At 44.2% G+C, this 19,700-nt stretch overlaps 3 protein-coding genes across 3 annotated transcripts in view; 2 read left to right on the top strand and 1 right to left on the bottom strand.

The window, feature by feature from the left end:
- The window catches only part of LOC115666649 (protein TRANSPARENT TESTA 1), a 41,572-nt gene extending 24,048 nt beyond the window's left edge, over positions 1 to 17,524 (bottom strand). Inside the window, exons 1-3 of the mRNA XM_056317483.1 lie at positions 17,520 to 17,524; positions 17,174 to 17,381; positions 16,604 to 16,723 (exon numbers count right to left, since the gene is read on the bottom strand). Of these exons, the coding sequence (XP_056173458.1) occupies positions 16,604 to 16,723; positions 17,174 to 17,381; positions 17,520 to 17,524 (333 nt within the window). The remainder of the gene's footprint in view (positions 1 to 16,603; positions 16,724 to 17,173; positions 17,382 to 17,519) is intronic.
- On the top strand, positions 140 to 2,313 carry LOC115665248 (7-deoxyloganetin glucosyltransferase-like). Its single transcript, XM_056317466.1, has 2 exons — positions 140 to 716; positions 1,174 to 2,313. Exons 1-2 carry the CDS (start codon positions 197 to 199, stop codon positions 2,109 to 2,111), a joined length of 1,458 nt encoding a protein of 485 aa, XP_056173441.1. The 5' UTR covers positions 140 to 196; the 3' UTR covers positions 2,112 to 2,313.
- LOC115667557 (7-deoxyloganetin glucosyltransferase-like) lies at positions 12,862 to 14,930 on the top strand. The gene is made up of 2 exons (XM_030589121.2): positions 12,862 to 13,434; positions 13,936 to 14,930. Exons 1-2 carry the CDS (start codon positions 12,915 to 12,917, stop codon positions 14,871 to 14,873), a joined length of 1,458 nt encoding a protein of 485 aa, XP_030444981.2. The 5' UTR covers positions 12,862 to 12,914; the 3' UTR covers positions 14,874 to 14,930.
- Positions 17,525 to 19,700: the final 2,176 nt, after the last annotated feature.

Here is a 19,700-nt window from a genome sequence, read left to right as displayed (position 1 = left end):
CATCTCCGTCGACTCTTCCAACTTGGCCGGAATTCTTCGCCGACGTTCAAACCTCCTTCCCCTCTCTCTCTCTCTCTCTCTCTCTCGTCTCGCCCGCCTATATATAGACCAAAACCTCACGTTCCCTCACCGTTCTCATCTCTTCTTCCTTTGCCAAAAACACAGAGAAGACAGAGAGAGATAGAGAGAGAGAGAGATGGGTTCGAGAGAGATGACCCGGAAGCCACACGCAGTGTGCATCCCCTGCCCAGCCCAGGGCCACATCAGCCCCATGCTCAACCTCGCCAAGCTCCTCCACCACCGCGGCTTCCACGTCACCTTCGTCAACACCGAGTACAACCACAGACGCCTCCTGCGGTCCCGCGGCCCCTCCGCCCTCGACGGCCTCCCGTCCTTCCGGTTCCGCACCATCCCGGACGGCCTCCCGCCCTCCGACGCCGACGTCACCCAGGACGTCACCGCCCTCTGCCAGTCCACGCGGAAGTACTGCTTGCCCTACTTCCGGGACCTGCTCGAGAGGCTCAACGAGGAGAGCGCGACGTCGGGTTCCCCGCTGGTGAGCTGCGTTGTGTCGGACGGCGCGATGAGCTTCACGCTCGACGCCGCCGAGGGCATCGGCGTGCCGGAGGTCCTGTTCTGGACGACGAGCGCGTGCGGCTTCATGGGCTACGTGCAGTATCGCAGTCTTATTGACAAGGGTCTTATTCCACTCAAAGGTATGCATTAATCAATAATTGTCTGATTTGGTTTATTTAAGTAATCTCACTTAGCAGATTTACGGCTAATGATTTTTCTTTTCTCTCTTATGAGTTTGGTTTGCTGTTTATATTGTCTAGTTTCGTTTGTTCCTGATTTGCATCATAATTTTCTCCTGCGTTGAGTACTGATCTAAGTCAACTGTCAAAAGTTGAATTTAAGAAGTAAGAACCTTTATTCCGGAGCTTACGTATTGTTTACGACTTAATCATTTCCCATGACCTTCAACTATCTTCTCGTGTTTTCCCTAATCTAAGTCTAGCAAATGCATTGACTACACAATCTATGCCACGTGACACCATAAACATCGAACGACATAGTAGGAACGAACTCTTAATTTTTCGGAGAAGCGGATCCTTTATGAGAACCAACCATGTATGGTCACACGGTTCAATTGATCAACCTTTCAATTTGCAGATGCAAGCTACTTGACAAACGGGTACTTAGACACCGTCGTCGACTGGATACCCGGGATGAGAAACATCCGCCTGAGAGACTTACCGAGCTTCATCCGAACCACTGACCCGGACGACCTGATGGTCGAATTCTGCTTGCACGAGACCCAGAGAGCGAAGAGAGCGTCTGCCATCGTTTTCAACACGTTCGACCGATTAGAGCACGAGGTCCTCGACGCTCTCAAGGCCATGTTCCCCCCGATCTACACCCTTGGCCCCCTTCATCTCCTTACGGAGCAACTACCCGATAACGACACCAGGTCGATAGGGTCAAACCTGTGGAAGGAAGAGCTGGGCTGTCTCGAGTGGCTCGACTCGAAACCGCCCGGCTCGGTCGTGTACGTGAACTTCGGGAGCATCACAGTGATGTCTCCGGCACAGCTGGTGGAGTTTGCATGGGGGCTCGCGAACAGCGGCCAGACGTTCCTGTGGGTCATCAGGCCCGACTTGGTTGTTGGCGACACGGCGATCTTGCCACCAGAGTTCTCGGCCGTGACGAGGGAGCGGAGCCTGCTGGCGAGCTGGTGCCCCCAGGAGCGGGTGCTAAGCCACCCCGCAGTCGGCGGGTTCCTGACCCACAGCGGGTGGAACTCGACGATCGAGAGCATCGTGGCCGGCGTGCCGGTGGTGTGCTGGCCGTTCTTTGCGGAGCAGCAGACGAACTGCCGGTACAGCCTCGAGGAGTGGGGGATCGGGATGGAGATCGACGGCGACGTGAAGAGGGACGAGGTGGAGAGGCAGGTGAGGGAGCTGATGGAGGGGGAGAGAGGGAGGGAGATGAAGAGGAAGGCGATGGAGTGGAAGGAGATGGCCCGAGAGGCCACGTGTCCTTCCGGGTCGTCGTTCTCGAACTTGGACGAGGTGATCGATAAAGTGTTGCTGCAGCCCAGAAGAGATTAAGGTTTTCTTTTATTGGTCAAAAGAAGAGATTAAGTTTGTTCGGACATTGTGGAATGGATCCGAACAATTCTTTTAGACGATCCTCTCGTCTGGATCTTATCTGTCGTGTCAACTTCGGTCTAGTAACTTGGAATTGTTTTCATTTATTTTTGTGCAGTTGGAATGCACATGAACTAATAACAATGATAGTCGTATTACCATATGGACGCGACCATGAGCACGGCCACGACGAGGGCACTAGCCAATCGGAACATATTCTGAGTACATGATTGGTTGAATAACTTATTACATTATTCTGCCACCACTTCGTCTTAGAAGAAGACTAATTGAATTTCTTCTCCTTTTTAAGCTTGTTGACCCACACGTACTCCTTGGAGAATAGTTTGAAGAAATAATTAAAATTAGGATTTTGTTAATGAGTGTCGTAGATGCCCTTGTTAAGTAATCAACCGGGGAAATTTCATAGTTTTGAATGTACTAATTGCTCTCGTATTATGTACCATCAATAGCTCGAAAATTGATATAATTCCAAATAAAATATAATTAACTTGTATTTCGAGACATTCGTTGATAATATCTTTCTACCTAAAACGCCAAGCGAAATAATTTTCATTGCCTAGAGGACCCTTATTAAATGAGCCAACGGGCACGAGGTGAAGCAATCCATGGACCGCTGAGATTATATACATTTTACCTGCAATGCTGAGGTCAAACATGCATCATTCCGTACGTAATCCGCAAACAAAAGTAATCATTATCAAAAGAAAAGGTTTTCGAATTTTCAACGTTTTCAGTCGGTTGAATTCTTCTTGTGAAAGTTTATTTGACTAACCTAGGATTTCAAACTTATGATTGAAAATAAGCAAATTGTTTAATCTGAATACGCATTTAGCTAACACCAACCTTAAGTGGACCATTTTCCATTAACCTTAAATGGATCACAAACTCTTTTGAGGATTTTCAGTTCATAAATTAAAGGTTATTCCACGTGATCATTTATTACATAAAAATTAATTGTGGATCGGACTCAGACCTCTAAACAAAAATATCATAATTCGCATTTGCCTTACACTAGGAATTCATATTACATTCATTTTTTTTTTTGGCATTTCAGGACTAACATATGTCAAAGGAAGTCAGAGGCGAACTCGACGAGTGGCTCGGTAAAGATAGGTTCCAGACAGCTCAATACAACATTCTTGGTGCTTATGCCCAAACCCGAAAGGTAAGACAGCAGAATCAAGATTCCAACATTATGAGAGTTCGAAAATGGCTCGATGAGCTAGAAAACGCGCTTTTTTTTTTTAAATAATGTGGGAATCCAAGGATCCCGGACAATAGCTCGAGCGAAGATTCCAAGACGACGTGAGTCGGTCTAAATTTGGAACAAAATGAATGATGTTCCACAGATTACCGGAATGACCGAAACTTTGAGTTCAAGATTGGGCGTTAATTAACCGTCAGTCAAACAAAATGAACTAATACGTCTCTCACTCTCACTTCACACCATATCCATCCTCACCCCTCTCATGGTTGTTAAGGTGTTTAAATTGCAAATCACGATCATCGTCATCTGATGCCGGTCCTGTATTGTAGGATTCCTCAGCAAGTTGGCTGTCCAGCAGCAGCTCAGGCGTGTCTGCAGTCCTCCCTGTTGGAGTTGGCAAATACTTCAGGGACCCTTATTTCTCACACCGGGTACGCCCACGTGAGCTTAGGGAAACTGAAGTGTTGTCCGACGACATGTGACGCACGCGTGCGGAATGCAGGGGTTCGGGGGCAGCGCCCCCGACACGGGTGCCCCGCTGCTCGGTCAGCGGGCGGGGGTTCGGGGGCAGCGCCCTTTGGGCCAGTTTGGGGCACATATATATTTTGCTCGGTTTTTTTATCATTGTAACGTGTTGAGTGACTGTAAAAACCTAAAAACATAGTGAAATCTCTTTGCAGGACGTAGCCCTAATCGAGGGTGAACCTGGGTAAATTCGTGCATCGTCTTTTTCTCTGTTTTCTGCGTGATCGTTCTATTTCGGTTCTCGATACGTCCCTTCAATTGGTATCAGAGCCGGAGTTGTTCGAGGAATTAGGGTTTATTCGAGATGTCAGGAGGATCACGAATTGAGATAGAAAAATTCGATGGGACGCGATTTGATCTGTGGAAGATGAAGATGGAAGATCTTCTCTGTGATCGAGAACTCTGGTCGGCAATCGAAACGGAAAGGCCTGTTGCTGCGCAACCTGGTGTCGTGATAGGCAAGGAAGCGATGAAGGATGGGGATTCAACTTCCAAACCGGCAGATCCGAAGGAGATTGAAGACTGGAATCGGATTGATCGGAGAGCAAAGGGTTTGATTCGGCTTTGTCTCGCAGACTCGATTCTGACAAACGTGATGGGGGAACCTACAGCCAGGGACCTATGGCAGAAACTGGAGTCGCTGTATCAAAGTAAGTCGTTGGTTAATAAGCTATTTTTGAGGAAAAAGCTGTATAATCTTCAAATGCATAAGGGCGACTCGTTTTCTGCACATCTGTATAACTTTAACACATTGATCAGTCAACTCGTATCAATCGGTGTTAAGTTCCAGGATGATGATAAGGCAATAACACTGCTCTGTTCACTGCCGGATTCATGGGATAACCTGATTGTGGTGATCGGTGGTGGGGATAAGGAATTATCATATGAAAGTGTGTGTTCTGCCTTGTTATCGGAAGAGACACGAAGAAAGGGATCGGGAAATTCCGGTAAAGAGGCATTGGCGGCAAGGGGAAGGCCAGCAGAGAAGACTCTGAATCAAAGAGGGTCCAGATCCAAATCTCGTGGGCGATCGAAGAGTAGGGAGAGGAGGGTACAGTGCTGGAAATGTCAAGAGTGGGGCCATGTGAAGCGGGACTGTAAAAACAAGCCAGTTTTTAAGAAAGAAACTGAATCATCCTTGGATAAAAAGGAGGTCGATGTAGGAGATATATATTTGGCTACTGCGTGTATGGCGCAGTCAGACAAGGATATATGGTTGATCGATACCGGTGCTTCATACCACATGACGCCTCATAGACACTGGTTTTGTGAATATGAGCAATATAATGGTGGGGATGTCATGCTCGGAGATGATACTGCAGTTCAAATTGTCGGGCGTGGCAGGGTGAAGCTGAGGATGAGTAATGGCACGGTGAAGACTATTCCAAACGTGATGCACATACCCTTGATGAGCAGAAATTTGTTATCAGTCGGTACGATGGCTGATTCGGGGGTTATTTTTAGCTGTGATAAGGATTCGTGCAAGATGACTCGAGGTTCTATTGTGATTGCACGAGGAGTCCGTTACGGGACATTATACAAGCCGCTCGGGGAAACAAAGTGATCATTGGTAGCGGGTTCGTTTCTGAAGAGGCCAAGGAAGATGGACATGAAACGTCCATGCTGTGGCATCAGAGGTTAGGGCATATCGGTGAAAACGGATTGTCTACCTTAGCTTCAAGTCAGATGGTAGAAGGAATTCCAAAATGCTCTATGGGTTTCGGGTTCTGTGAACACTGTCTTCATGGAAAACATAACCGAGTTAGCTTCCAACACACTAGTACAAGAGCAACTGAGGTTCTCGAGCTGATTCACAGCGATGTTTTTGGACCTACTCCGACTCCATCTATTGGAGGATCCAGGTACTATGTATCGTTCATAGATGATTTTTCGAGATATAGTTGGATTTATTTTATTAAAAGTAAATCAGATGTATTCGAGAAATTTTGAGAATTTAAGGTTTTGGTTGAAAACCAATTGGGCAGGAAAATCAAGGTCCTTCGTACAGATAACGGAGGTAAATTCTGTTCGGATAAGTTCGAGCAATTTTGTGTGGATAATGGTATTGCAAGGCAGAAAACGACTCCATATACGCCTCAACAGAATGGAGTAGCCGAAAGATTAAATCGGTCACTCATAGAAAAGGCAAGATGCATGCTGAGTTGGCCAGGTTTGGGGCCAGAATTTTGGGCAGAAGCTGTAGCCACAGCCAGTTATTTGAAGAACCGGTCACCGACCTCATCAGTGAAGGATCGTACACCATATGAGGCAGTATTTGGGAAGAAGCCGAATCTGTCGCATGTTCGGGTGTTCGGGTGTGACGCATATGTTCATGTACCCAAGGAGAAGCGGGGTAAGCTTGACAGCAAGTCTGAGAAAAACATATTTGTCGGATACTAGGAAGGGGTCAAGGGCTATAAGCTGTGGAATCCAGAATCAAAAATCATTGTATACAGCAGAGATGTCGTCTTTCGTGAAACACAACCCCAGGTTGGCACACAGAAAGGTGATGAACCCAAGAAAGTGGTAGTGCTTGAAGAAAGTCCTAAAACTGAAACTATGGAGATGATTCCACAAGGCACGCTAGTAGAGTCTGATTTTGAATCGGAGCAAGGGGACTCGGTTAATGAAGTCGAGGATGCAGATTCAGATGAAGACCCAGATATAGATAGCATGCCGGCTCTCAGGAGATCGACGCGGGAAAGAAAGGTACCACTTCGATACTCACTGAGTGCTTTGAGTACGTTTCATGCTTTGAGCATTATCGGAGATGATCCTAGTTCTGTAAAAGAGGTGAGATCTATGGATGATGCGAATCAGTGGGAGCTCGCAATGATAGATGAGATGCAGTCGCTTGATAAAAGTGAAACATGGAGCTTGTGTAAATTGCCTAAGGATAGAAAGGCAATTGGGTGTAAATGGGTGTTCAAGCGAAAACTGAAACCGGATGGGACTGTAGAGAAGTACAAGGCTAGGCTTGTAGCCAAGGGGTACTCTCAGATTGAGGGAGTTGACTATGACGAGATTTTTTCTCCCGTGGCGAAGTTGACGTCGATACGGTTTGTTCTGTCTATAGCAGCTGCATATGATCTTGAGGTAGAACAGATGGATGTAAAGACGGCATTCCTTCATGGGGACTTGGAGGAGGAGATATATATGAAGCAACCAGAAGACTTTGAAGTAAGAGGAAAGGAGAATTTGGTGTGCAAATTGAAAAAGTCTTTATATGGGCTGAAGCAGTCACCGAGGATGTGGTACCAGAAGTTTGACACGTACATGCTCCAGCTTAATTTTGTGCGTTCAAATTCTGACCATTGCGTTTATGTGAAAAGAACGGGCGATCAGTTTGTCATTCTCACGCTATATGTGGATGATATGTTGTTGATCGGGAATAGTGTGAAGATGGTGAATTCCGTGAAGAGTTTGCTGGCCAAAAAGTTCGAAATGAAAGACTTGGGGCCTACAAATTTTATTTTGGGCATGCAGATTAGGAGGGACCGTGAGAAACGGAAGCTATGACTAGGGCAGGAGAAATACATAAAAGAAATATTGAAGAAATTCAATATGATAAACTGCAAGCCTGTTGGTACCCTTATACCTTTAGGGACCAAGCTATCTGCGGAACAATGTCCAAAAACAGATGAAGAAGTTGAAGAGATGGCCCGAATTCCATACGCGAGTGCAGTGGGTGGCTTGATGTATGCTATGGTGTGCACGCGTCCAGATATAGCCCAAGCAATGGGAGTCTTGAGTCGATACATGTCTAACCCAGATAGAGAACACTGGAATGCGATCAAAAGAGTTTTCAGGTATCTTCGTGGAACTTTGAATTTTTCTTTATGTTTTGAAGGTACAGGAAATGGAAACATGCTTGATATCATAGGCCATGTAGATGCTGATTGGGGTGGAGATATTGATAGTAGACGGTCCACTAGCGGATATGTTTTCACATTGTTTGGTGCTGCGTTGAGTTGGATGAGTAAGAGGCAAAGCGTGGTAGCGCTCTCTTCTACGGAGGCTGAGTATATGGCTCTTACTCATGCTGGAAAAGAGGCTGTATGGTTACGACGGTTGTGCTTGGAGCTCGGTTTTGAGCAAGGTGCCATAGAGGTGAAATGTGATAATCAAGGGGCTATTTATTTAGCTAAGAATCCAGCATTTCACTCACGCACAAAGCACATTGATATACAATATCATTTCATCCGAGAAAAGGTAAAGAAGAAAGAGGTTCGGCTTGTAAAGGTCGACACGGTAGAAAATAGTTCTGACTTCCTTACTAAAGCCGTCACAGGTGCGAAGTTTGAATGGTGCTCTACTGCGATTGGATTGAAGAAGAATGATATTGGAAAGGCCCTCATTTGCAAGAAGTATCCACCAAGTGGGAGAATGTTGGAGTTGGCGAATACTTCAGGGACCCTTGTTTCTCACACCGGGTACGCCCACGTGAGCTTAGGGAAACTGAAGTGTTGTCCGACGACATGTGACCTATGCGTGCGGAATGCGGGGGTTTGGGGGCAGCACCCCCGACACGGGTGCCCCGTTGCCCGATCAGCGGGCGGGGGTTCGGGGGCAGCGCCCCCCCGACGGGGGTTCCGCTCAGCGGGCGGGGGCTCGGGGGTAGTGCCCCCGAAACCTCAACGGGTTTGGGCTGGCCCGTATGGTGCGAGATTAAGAGATTTCTTATAGGTTTAGGTTTTGGGCCCGTTTGGGGCACATATATATTTTGCTCGGTTTTTTATCATTATAACATGTTGAGTGGCTGTAAAAACCTAAAAACATAGTGAAATCTCTTTGCAGGACGTAGCCCTAATCGAGGGTGAACCTGGGTAAATTCGTGCATCGCCTTTTCTCTGTTTTCTGCGTGATCGTTCTGTTTCGGTTCTCGATACGTCCCTTCACTCCCGGTGCGCCTCCGGCACGCTGATGAGTTTCTGCAGCAGTCAGTGACTTGGACAAGGCCCCAGCAGTATTACCGGCGCTCATCCAGCGATTCGAGCGAACCTCTCACCTGTACCAGCGCGTTTTCTGCCCCATTCAGCAAAATCCAGTATTCCGCTGAAGACAATAACGCCCAAGAAGGCCGGCGACCGTCTGCGCGCTGCTCGTCACGCCCGGGAGGCCCTACACCGATGTTCACGGCTCCTCGCTCACCCCACAGCCTCGGCGAGACGTTCGGCGAGCCCCAACACGATCCCGATCGCCCGCCGCAGCCTCGGTTATTCCGTCTGCGCTCCGCTAGTTCCTTCCCATATCCAGCCTTCGCCGCCATGCCGCCTCCACCTCGCAGCCGCCTAGCGATCGCCATTGCAGCCCTCACCACACCAGCTAGCCCCAAATAATCCTCCGCAGCCTCGATGTCCATGCAGCTTGATCACACCACCTCACCAGCCTTCTCACGGTCATTGTCCGGCCGGCCGCTCCTTCGCCGGAGCAACTCAGCCACCAAGGCCCCGTTCCGGTCCATACAAACTCGACTACCCTCTTTGTTGAGAAAATCTCCAAAGATATTTTTGATATTGACAAAACCATCTCTTGTGATTTATGGTTTGGTTTGATAGATGCAGATGTGTTATTTCTTGTCAGGCGGCATTAATCGATGATTTAATATTGTAACTGCCTAAGTGCTAAGTGAAAGGACTCGGGGACCTTGGGAAAAACATGTGGGTAAACAAGTTAAAGTGAACGGGAAGTTTGTAAGGACTTGGAGGAACCAATAGATGAACAGGTCCTTGGAAGTCCTCCCATTCACATATGTATTCAGGAGAATTAATGGAATGCCATAAACAAGTTTTTTACCGGCTCGATGACTGGGCAGATTCGCCATCAAGTTGAGAAAATCGTCCTTAGTCAAGTGACGTAATAAATGAAGATTCAGATATTCCTTTGACCGTTATTACATATCTAAAGGAATTTGATAGCTAATCACAAGTATGGAATTACGAACTCCAATCAATTATCCTTAATAGCAGTGAAACAAGATTGTCGGGAACAAGATTGTCGGGAGATTTGATTGTATGGGCAATCAAATCTCTGGTGATTTTATTGCAATCTACAATGGCTAAATTGATTGTCTTAAAGATCATTCAACGATCAACTTGAAGATTGACAACTATATAAAGAATCAACGCAAGCCAAAGCGGATAGACACAAGCTACGGAAATTACAAGAGCAATCTCTTTTGAAAAGAGTACTAGTGTTTCGGTAGTGCTTAAGATTGGTGGTGTGATCCCACTACAAATCGACGAGCAAATATCTTTATCTCTCTACTCATTATTTTAACTGTTTGATAGAAACACCTCACTTGATATAAGCAGCTTATTCTTGCATGTATCAAACTGTTCCTGCATATATCAACTTGATTCCGCGAAAATCTATCAAGTTCTATTTTATAATCTATTCACCCCCTCTAGGTTATATCACTAGCCATAGCACTCTTTGCCTTGTCCTTTCGGTCTCGTGGTCATCCCAGTTAATCTAATTAAGTAAGTTAAGGTTTGTTTAATTTTTATAAGTAGTTTATTTTAGTATATAGTTTTTAACTGCACGTTACTTAGTAGAAAACCTTAGGTTATTTTATTGTCTTATTGCATTAATTAATGACATATTGAGGTGTCGGACCTTAATATCTCTCATGTATGATTTAGATTGCACGTAGATTTCAGGTTTATTGCTCTCATAAACATGCATATTAGATAATGTGTGTCATTTAGAGAAGCATATATTCTTGGAGTTAAGTTTTAGTAATTAAATCATGTAGATAATTTTAGTTATTAGTAACATTGCATGCATTACCGCATTGCATATAGCATAAAAAATGGTCAGCACTGCATCATTTAATTATTAGTCACATAGTAATTTGATGGTTAGTTCATTAGGTCATACATAGAATCCTAGATTTAAATTTGTCATTTTTTTATAATTATAAAAATAACAAATAGCGTTTCATATAGTTTGCATTAGAGAATTAATTCATGATTATCTTTGTGTCATTCATACATGTTAATTAACTTAGGATTGCATATATACATTATTTTATTATCAAGAGTATGTCATCTTGCATTTAGGAATTACTGCATGTTCAATTTTTTTTTGGTCATAATGCATGTTCATTTAACATGTAGACTTTAGGGGTCTTTTTATTAATTAACAAAGAAAAAGAACAAAAAAATTTATTTAGGGAATCTCATATCGATTACGTTAATTGGGAGAATAATTTTTTATAAACTTCACATTGCATGACATTTAGTGAATCACACATCATTTAGGACTAAATTTCATTGATATCTCTTATAGATGACATTTTGAATTAAAGTATGTCTAATTCCATAACATGAAGTTTAGGACTCATTATGCACAGCCATACTATTCATGCATGTCATTTAGCATTTTAACATGTGCATATAAGTCAAAAGAGCAGGGTGTTTCGTTGAGCATCTGTACCTGTATCGCTGGATTCTTGAATTATTAAAAAGAGCAGTCTAATCACATAATTACTTTTGACTTAAAAGATGCGATTAAGTCAAAAAGTACTTGATTTGCTAAGTAAGAAAGTTACAACTAATGTGGTGAAAGGAAGAACAAAAGAAAAGGGCTACTGATTCTCTGATTTTTGAAACCTTTTTCCTGACATGGTGACAGATTGGCAATTAATTGCAACATCATTAGAACATAATCAAATGTTCGGGAACATTTGTGGATCTGGACATGATCTATGACGTCTAACGATATAGTACTAAAACCAGAGTTGTTGTTTAATATAAATAGCTAGAAATTAAATAACAAGTCACAAGACGATTATGAATTTACTTATCATTTCAAATAACTTTATGTCGAGCAACATGGCACTTGTGAGGATGGGGGCAAATCTTTTTTTTTAGGGTTAATATAAAAAAAATCAAAAATCAATATATTCGTGACAAATTTACTACAAATTAATGTTTTGACCATCAAAAATCTCAAATTGATATACATGTGATAAATTTACCCTCCATTAGTTTCCGTTAAATTTTATCGTCAAATTGCTGAGTTGAATGACACGTAACAGTTGACGGATGTACCAATTTAGATTTTACCCCTCTATTTGTCACAGATTTATCAATTTATGATTTTTCATGATATTAATCCAATTTAACGGAGGGTAAATTTGTCACAAGGATACCATTTTGCGGTTTTTGGTAGTCAAAACATTAATTTTAGGTAAATTTGTCATATGTGTACCAGCTTAGGGTTTTTCGTGATCAAAAAATTAGTTTGGGTAAATTTATCGCAAATGTACCAGTTTGAGATTTTTCATAGTATTAACTCTTTGTTTTAAGGGAAACGAATTTTACTGGAAAATACTTTCAGATAACATATTTTCAAGAAAAATGATTTGATGTGTTTGCTTGCTTTTGGCTAATAAGATGGAAGTCACTCTTTTTATATTTGTTATAGGAAAGCAATGACACATGCATTTGACAAAAAGTCTCTACTACGACCCAAGAACTTGAGTTCAGGCGCAAGGTCTTGGGTCTGGCCATCGAGGGACCAAGGTCTGAGTGTCGAGGATTCGAGCTTGGTCGACAGCCTCCAAGTCCGGCACTGGGAACCTCGGGTCCCATTGCCAAGCACTTGGGACCAGTCATTAGGGACGGTCTTGCCGGTGACGGAGGAAAAGTCGTACTTTGAAAAGTTATTTTTTATTTTTAATAATAAAATTATTTTTCTAAATTGAGTTAATATCACGAAAAATCTCAAACTTGTACCCTTTTAAATTTAAGAAGATGGTTCTATTGATTGAAATGATTTTTCATGGACTCGCATTTTTAAATCATCATGATGTCAAAAAAATAAAGCAAATATTGTTTCATAGTGAATTTTTTTATGAAACAAATCAACAAAGCAACATTTATTATGTGTCGACCGGCCCATCCATAAATATACCGAACCTCTCGTACCATCTCCATAACCACTGCCATCTCTTCTTTCCATACCCAAACAAAGAAAACACTCGAAACACCCAGAAGAAGAAGATGGGTTCGACAGAGTTGACCCAGAAGCCACACGCAGTGTGCATCCCCTACCCAGCCCAGGGCCACATCAGCCCCATGCTCAACCTCGCCAAGCTCCTCCACCACCGGGGCTTCCACGTCACCTTCGTCAACACCGAGTACAACCACAACCGCCTCCTGCGGTCCCGCGGCCCGGCCTCCCTGGACGGCCTCCCGTCTTTCCAGTTCCGCGCCATCCCGGACGGCCTCCCGCCCTCCAACGGCGACGCCACCCAGGACATCCCGGCCCTCTGCCAGTCCACGCAGAAGTTGTGCTTGCCTTACTTCCAGGACCTGCTCGAGAGGCTCAACGAGGAGAGCGCGACGTCAGGTTTCCCGCCGGTGAGCTGCGTGGTGTCGGACGGCGGGATGAGCTTCACGCTCGACGCCGCCAAGGCAGTCGGCGTGCCGGAGGTCCTGTTCTGGACGATAAGCGCGTGCGCGTTCATGGGCTTCGCGCAGTATCGCAGTCTTATTGACAAGGGTCTTACTCCACTCAAAGGTACGCATTAATCAATAATTGTCTGATTTAGGTGACCTCACTTAGCATGTCAATCGATCAAAATTTTTTACGACTAAAAATTTTTCCTTGTTTTTTTTTCGGTTTGCTTTGCTTTTATATTCTTCAGTTTTGTTTGTTCCTGATTTATATGATTAGCGAGTAGCCAACTATGTCATAGTTTTCTCCTTAGTTAAGTACTTAATTAAGTCGACTGCCAAAAGTAGAATTTAAAGATGTAAGAACCTTGCTCTGTAGCTTACGTATTGTTTACGACTCAATCATTTCCTATAACCTTCGACAATCTTCTCCTAAATATTTTCTCCTCGTGTTTTCCCTAATCTAAGTCTAACAAATGCATTGACAACACAAACTTTGCCACGTGACACCATAAACATCGAACGACTTAGTAGGAACGAACTCTTTTTTTTTTAAGCGGATCCTTAATGAGAACCGTGGCCATGTATGGTCACACGGTTTAATTGATCGACTCTCAATTTGTAGATGCAAGCTACTTGACAAACGGGTACTTAGACACCATTGTCGACTGGATACCTGGGATGAGAAACATCCGCCTGAGAGACTTACCAAGCTTCATCCGAACCACTGACCCGGACGACCTGATGGTCGACTTCTGCTTGGTCGAAAACGAGAGAGCGAAGAGAGCCTCAGCCATTGTTTTGAACACGTTCGACCGATTAGAGCACGAGGTCCTCGACGCTCTCAAGGCCATGTTCCCCCCCATCTACACCCTTGGTCCCCTTCATCTCCTTACGGAACAACTACCCAATAACGACACCAGGTCGATCACGTGCAACCTGTGGAAGGAAGAGCTGGGCTGTCTCGAGTGGCTCGACTCGAAACCGCCCGGTTCGGTCGTGTACGTGAACTTCGGGAGCATCACAGTGATGTCTCCGGCACAGCTGGTGGAGTTCGCATGGGGGCTTGCGAACAGCGGCCAGACGTTCCTGTGGGTCATCAGGCCCGACTTGGTTGTTGGCGACACGGCGATCTTGCCACAGGAGTTCTCGGCCACGACGAGGGAGCGTAGCCTGCTGGCGAGCTGGTGCCCCCAGGAGCGGGTGCTGAGCCACCCCGCGGTCGGTGGGTTCCTGACCCACAGCGGCTGGAACTCGACAATCGAGAGCATCGCGGCCGGCGTGCCAATGGCGTGCTGGCCATTCTTTGCGGACCAGCAGACGAACTGCCGGTACAGCTGCGAGGGGTGGGGCATCGGGATGGAGATCGACGGCGACGTGAAGAGGGACGAGGTGGAGAGGCAGGTGAGGGAGCTGATGGAGGGGGAGAGAGGGAAGGAGATGAATAGGAAGGCGACGGAGTGGAAGGAGATGGCGCGAGAGGCCACGCGTCCTTCCGGGTCGTCGTTCTCGAACTTGGACGAGGTAATCAACAAGGTGTTGCTGTTGCCGAGAAGAGATTAAGCTTGTTGTTAGGATATCTGTTTGCGATCGGGGAACGTGTCCGAACGACAGTCCTCTTGTCTGTCTACATACTTATCTAAGGCCCGTACCAACTTCAGTCTCATCACTTTCTGTTCAGTTGGCATGCATGTAGTACGGTTGGATATTTTTCTTTGATTGTATTCTCCCTACTTTCACCTCTATACATTCGCGTTGATTTCTTCATGAAGCGGCGCTAACACGACGAAGCAAATGTGGCCGGTGATAGCATTGGACCAAACTCTGGCAACATTTCTTGGTAACAAAAATAACGAGATAATTATTAAAAATAATCCTAAATTTATTGCATTTGAGCCAATTCAGTTTTTCAATCTTTTAATTTTTGGCAAATTTATTCCTAAATCTTTTGACATTACGAATAAAATTTATCTAGCTGATTTTGACTAGAACTTGCTGGCAAATCACCACCCTCAGGTCGATTTGAGTTCATTTTGATTACCATGGTCCTCATTCAGCTCCAAAGATTGTCCTACTAGAACCCTACATTTTCTTTCTTTTTTCGTATTTCATCCTTATAAACCAAATGCGACTTCTGGGACACTTCGAATTTGGGATTCTTGATTATTCAAAAAGCTCATAGTCTCTCTATTATCAAATAGTTGCATCTAGCCGGCAAAGCTACGGAGTTTCTAATAGCATAAAAAATTAGATAACTGGGATTTAAAGACTCGATATCCCACGGTCCGATCATCGGATATCGAAAAATTCAGTACCGGTGTAGAGCGCTCAAACAAATCCTATCCAGTTACGGTGTCTGATCGAATCATTCAGGTAACTTGTAAAGTCATATATTGCTAACACGACGTGGTTCATCTAATCAACTTCATACATCTATCTTTCCTCAGATATGCATTGGAAATGACGACAGGATAGCTGAATGACATCACTTTCACCCCCCACACACCATAATCGTCGAAGAGAAATTCTGGATATGATTTTATTCAATGCTAGAAAATCCAAGTCAAGAGGCTTTATAGGTGGAGCGAGAGTCCATCTACATTAAACACCATTTAGATCTCTGCAATGTGGGACACTTCATGTTCAGCTTCCCCGAGTGCATTTATGGGCTTAAAGGGATTCGTCTAGAAACAATCTTTAATGCACACATCAGAGTCGACCTCAACTTTCCCTGAATTTTGTCTCCAAAAAAGGGTTAGCACAAAAGATTTAGATTACAGTCCGATCCATACAAGAGAAAACTCTGCTAAATTGATCTGTATGAAGTTAATTTCGCTTAAGAGCTCGATATATTTTCAGTATGACAATGCAATAATCCATAATTCGTAGGACTAATCCAAGATGTCACCCTACGTAAAAGGATACATCAGGGAGACGATCCGATTTCAACTTGCTAAGAGGAGTCGATATTATTTAAGTATCTAAGACGCAGACGAACATGAACGGTGCTACAGATCCACCCAACACCTCGACCCCAATGTCGAACAAATTGGGTGGAAAAGGCCCGTGGCCGGGGCCGAACGACTTGATGTAGTCCTTGAGCGACCTCTTGTGCTTGAAGTCGGAGCTGCAGATGCAGAGCCAGCGCTTTCCTCAGTTCTTCTCGTGGGTTCTCCAGTCCCCCTTGACGGCAAGGGGCTTGCCGCACTTGCAGCACGCCCTTCGTGCTTCCGCTTGTAGTGTGTCTGGAGGGTCCGGAAGTCCTTGAGCGGCTTGGCCCTCGGGTGATCGATGTGGTTCCGGCACCCCTCGGCACAGCAGTAGCACGGTATCCCCAGCATGGCCCGCGGCTGCGTGCCATTTAGAGAATCCGGCCCTCTGCGGTAACGTGAACCGTGGCCCCACATGTGCATCTGCAACACGAATTCATGCGGAGAAGTAACATGTGACCTTGGTAAGTTGGTATGATTGTTATGTTTGAGGGAGTTTCATTTTCTGCATCATTTTAACTAGAAATAAATATATAGTTATATCATGATTAATAGGCTTGGCCAGGCGGTAGATGATTTAATTCGTGTCATAAGAGAGCCCTAACACTTCATTGAAGATGACTTGCAGTAAACTAGTTTTCATGCATAAGCTAGGAGAAGGACACACGACAACTCATTGAATGGGGTTGAGTTCTAGCATCATGTCGAGGAAAAAGGTGCGGCGCATTGAGTCTGTCGACCAGTTCGCCAACACTCGATCTCAAACACACACATCGCGATTAGTTTTCATCATAGATGCATATTACTACATGATGTTTAGCTAGCCAATGGTCCAAAAATATATCCACCAATCGGTTCTCAATTTCTTCTCACCTGAAGATTGTTGTAGCGGTTGAACGTTTTGAAGCAAACATGGCATGAAAAATGGGTAAATCCAATGAGAAATTGTTCCGGAGTAGGGATCCAATATCTTTCCACACCCGCACTTTGGCTTGTGATTTCTGAGGAAGAACCCACCGATCCGCCTGAATAATTAGGGAGGCCAATTTGGAGCGCCACGGTGACGTCATCCCCAACTTGTCTGCACGGACAAGCATTAGGGTTAGTGTCTTTAGGGTTTTCATGAAAGCCGTGGCCAAGCAGCTCAGCAAAGGCTGTGGCTCGATGGGAATTCCCTGGTCATTGTTCGGAGAAACATCGACATTTTCCGACTCTTAACCTCATTGCAAATACTGGAGGAGGCCATGAAAGCAGAGCTGCATGAACTATGTTAGAAATTAAACCAAATTTGTTAGTACTTGTTTCCTTTTTGAGTCTGTTCGTATTTTCATATTTTGATAGATATTGTGAGATATTGTTTCTAGTTATATTTTAGGAAAGTTTCCTAAGTCAATTAGATTTCCTAATTAGAATAGGTTTCCTAGAAAGAGGTTTCCTATTTCGAATCAAACTATGGTCTATATATAGTCTATTTCTCTTGTAATTGAGACATGCAATAGAAAGACGCGAATTGCGATTGTTTCACCTTCAAAAATTCCTTTCATCAAATCAATATTGTTGCTGCGCCTCTGACGCTCAACAAATTGGTATCAGAGCTTACGGTTCGTGATCATGGCCTCAACGAACAATCAGCTTCTTCTTCAATACCGTCGTCTTACCAAAGAAAATTATGGTAACTGGGCTGTTAGAATGAAAGCTCTACTCGGCGCCTACGGTATGTGGGAATTTGTTAACACTGGCTATGATGAGCCAGAGGATGAAGCCACGTTGAACTAGAATCAGAGGAATGCCTTGGAGAAGGCTCGAACGAAAGATCAATATGCCCTGTCGATCATCTATCAAGCGTTAGATGATTCCATGTTCGAAAAAGTTTCGAACGCCACTACCGCTAAAGAGGCATGGGAGATTCTTCAAAACACACATCAAGGAGTTCAGAAAGTTCAGAAGATTCGCCTTCAAACCTTGAGAGGCGAATTCGAGGTAATTCGTATGAAAGAATCTGAATCGATTGCTGATTATTTCACGAGAATTTTGGTAATTGTTAATCAGATGAAAAGAAACGGAGAAGAAGTTTCCGATGTTCGTGTTGTTGAGAAAATACTTCGATCCTTAGACAAGAAGTATGATTATATTGCGGTTGCAATCGAAGAATCCAAAGACTTGGATGCCATGACGGTCGATGAACTTATGGGTTCATTACAAGCCCATGAAGAAAGGTTTAGAAAGAAAAAGATTGAACCGGTGGAGGAAGTTCTCCAAACACAGTTGACCATACGAGATGAAAAGGAGCAAAGAAGAGATCCCGTACAAAATCGCGGGACAAATCAAGATCGTGATCGAGGTCGTGGCCGAGGTCACTTTCGAGGAAGAGGTCGCGGACGAAGCAGAGGAGATCCTGCTCGAAGTGATGGAGGATACCAGTACCAAAGAGGTGTTCGTGGAAGAGGAAAGAACTCGACAAGCCAATGGTATGATAAATCTAAAATCCGATGTTATCATTGCAATAAACTTTGCCATTATGCTTCTAACTGCTGGAATAAAGAAAGTAGCAAACCAGATGAAAAGGCGAACTTGGTAAATAATGATGATCAAGTTCTCTTATTGGCATTCAAAGAAGATGAAGAAGGTCAAAGCGATACGTGGTATTTGGATACCGGCGCAAGTAATCACATGTGTGGGAGAAATGAGATGTTTGCCGAGTTAGATGAGACAATTAAAGGGAATGTCTCATTCGGTGATAACTCTAAAATTCTTGTTGAAGGGAAAGGTACAATTTTGATTCGCGTAAAGAATGGTGCACGTCAGTTTATTACTAATGTTTATTATGTTCCAAAAATGTCAAGCAATATCTTGAGTTTGGGACAACTTCTGGAGAAAGGTTATACTGTTCATATGAGAGATCTTAATCTTATGTTGAGAGATCGGAATAATAAATTGATTGCAAAGGTGAAGATGTCGAAAAATAGGATGTTTATTCTTAATATAAAGAGTGAGGTGTCTCGATGTCTAAAGACGTGCGTAGATGATCCTTCATGGTTGTGGCATTTGAGGTTTGGCCATCTCAATTTTGGTGGACTCAATTTGCTTTCTCGCAAGAAGATGGTTTATGGCTTATCACATATTGATCATCCCGATCAATTATGTGAAGGGTGTGTTATCAGCAAGCATTCCAGAACTAGCTTTCCGAAGGAGGCGACTTATCGAGCGAAGAAGCCGCTTGAGTTGATTCATTCTGATTTGTGTGGCCCGATCAATCCTCACTCATATGGTAATCATCGATATTTTGTTACTTTTATTAATGATTTTACTCGGAAAACTTGGGTGTATTTTTTGAAAGAAAAGACAGAAGTGTTTGATATTTTCAAACAATTCAAGAACCTGGCTGAAAAGGAAAGCGGCT

This window comes from Syzygium oleosum, unplaced genomic scaffold (genome assembly GCF_021117445.2).
Source record: "Syzygium oleosum isolate NSW1041296 unplaced genomic scaffold, Sole_v2.1 Sole_v2.13, whole genome shotgun sequence".
NCBI classification, from domain to species: Eukaryota; Viridiplantae; Streptophyta; class Magnoliopsida; order Myrtales; family Myrtaceae; genus Syzygium; species Syzygium oleosum.
Note: the sequence above shows the minus strand (reverse complement) of the source record. Positions and strands in the feature narration are given on the sequence as shown.

Bases quoted from the DNA above. Each gene is read 5' to 3' on its own strand.
- LOC115665248 (XM_056317466.1), top strand. From the start codon at position 197: ATGGGTTCGAGAGAGATGACCCGGAAGCCACACGCAGTGTGCATCCCC. The intron at 717-1,173 runs GTATGCATTAAT...TTCAATTTGCAG, and splicing joins GGGTCTTATTCCACTCAAAG to ATGCAAGCTACTTGACAAAC.
- LOC115667557 (XM_030589121.2), top strand. From the start codon at position 12,915: ATGGGTTCGACAGAGTTGACCCAGAAGCCACACGCAGTGTGCATCCCC. The intron at 13,435-13,935 runs GTACGCATTAAT...CTCAATTTGTAG, and splicing joins GGGTCTTACTCCACTCAAAG to ATGCAAGCTACTTGACAAAC.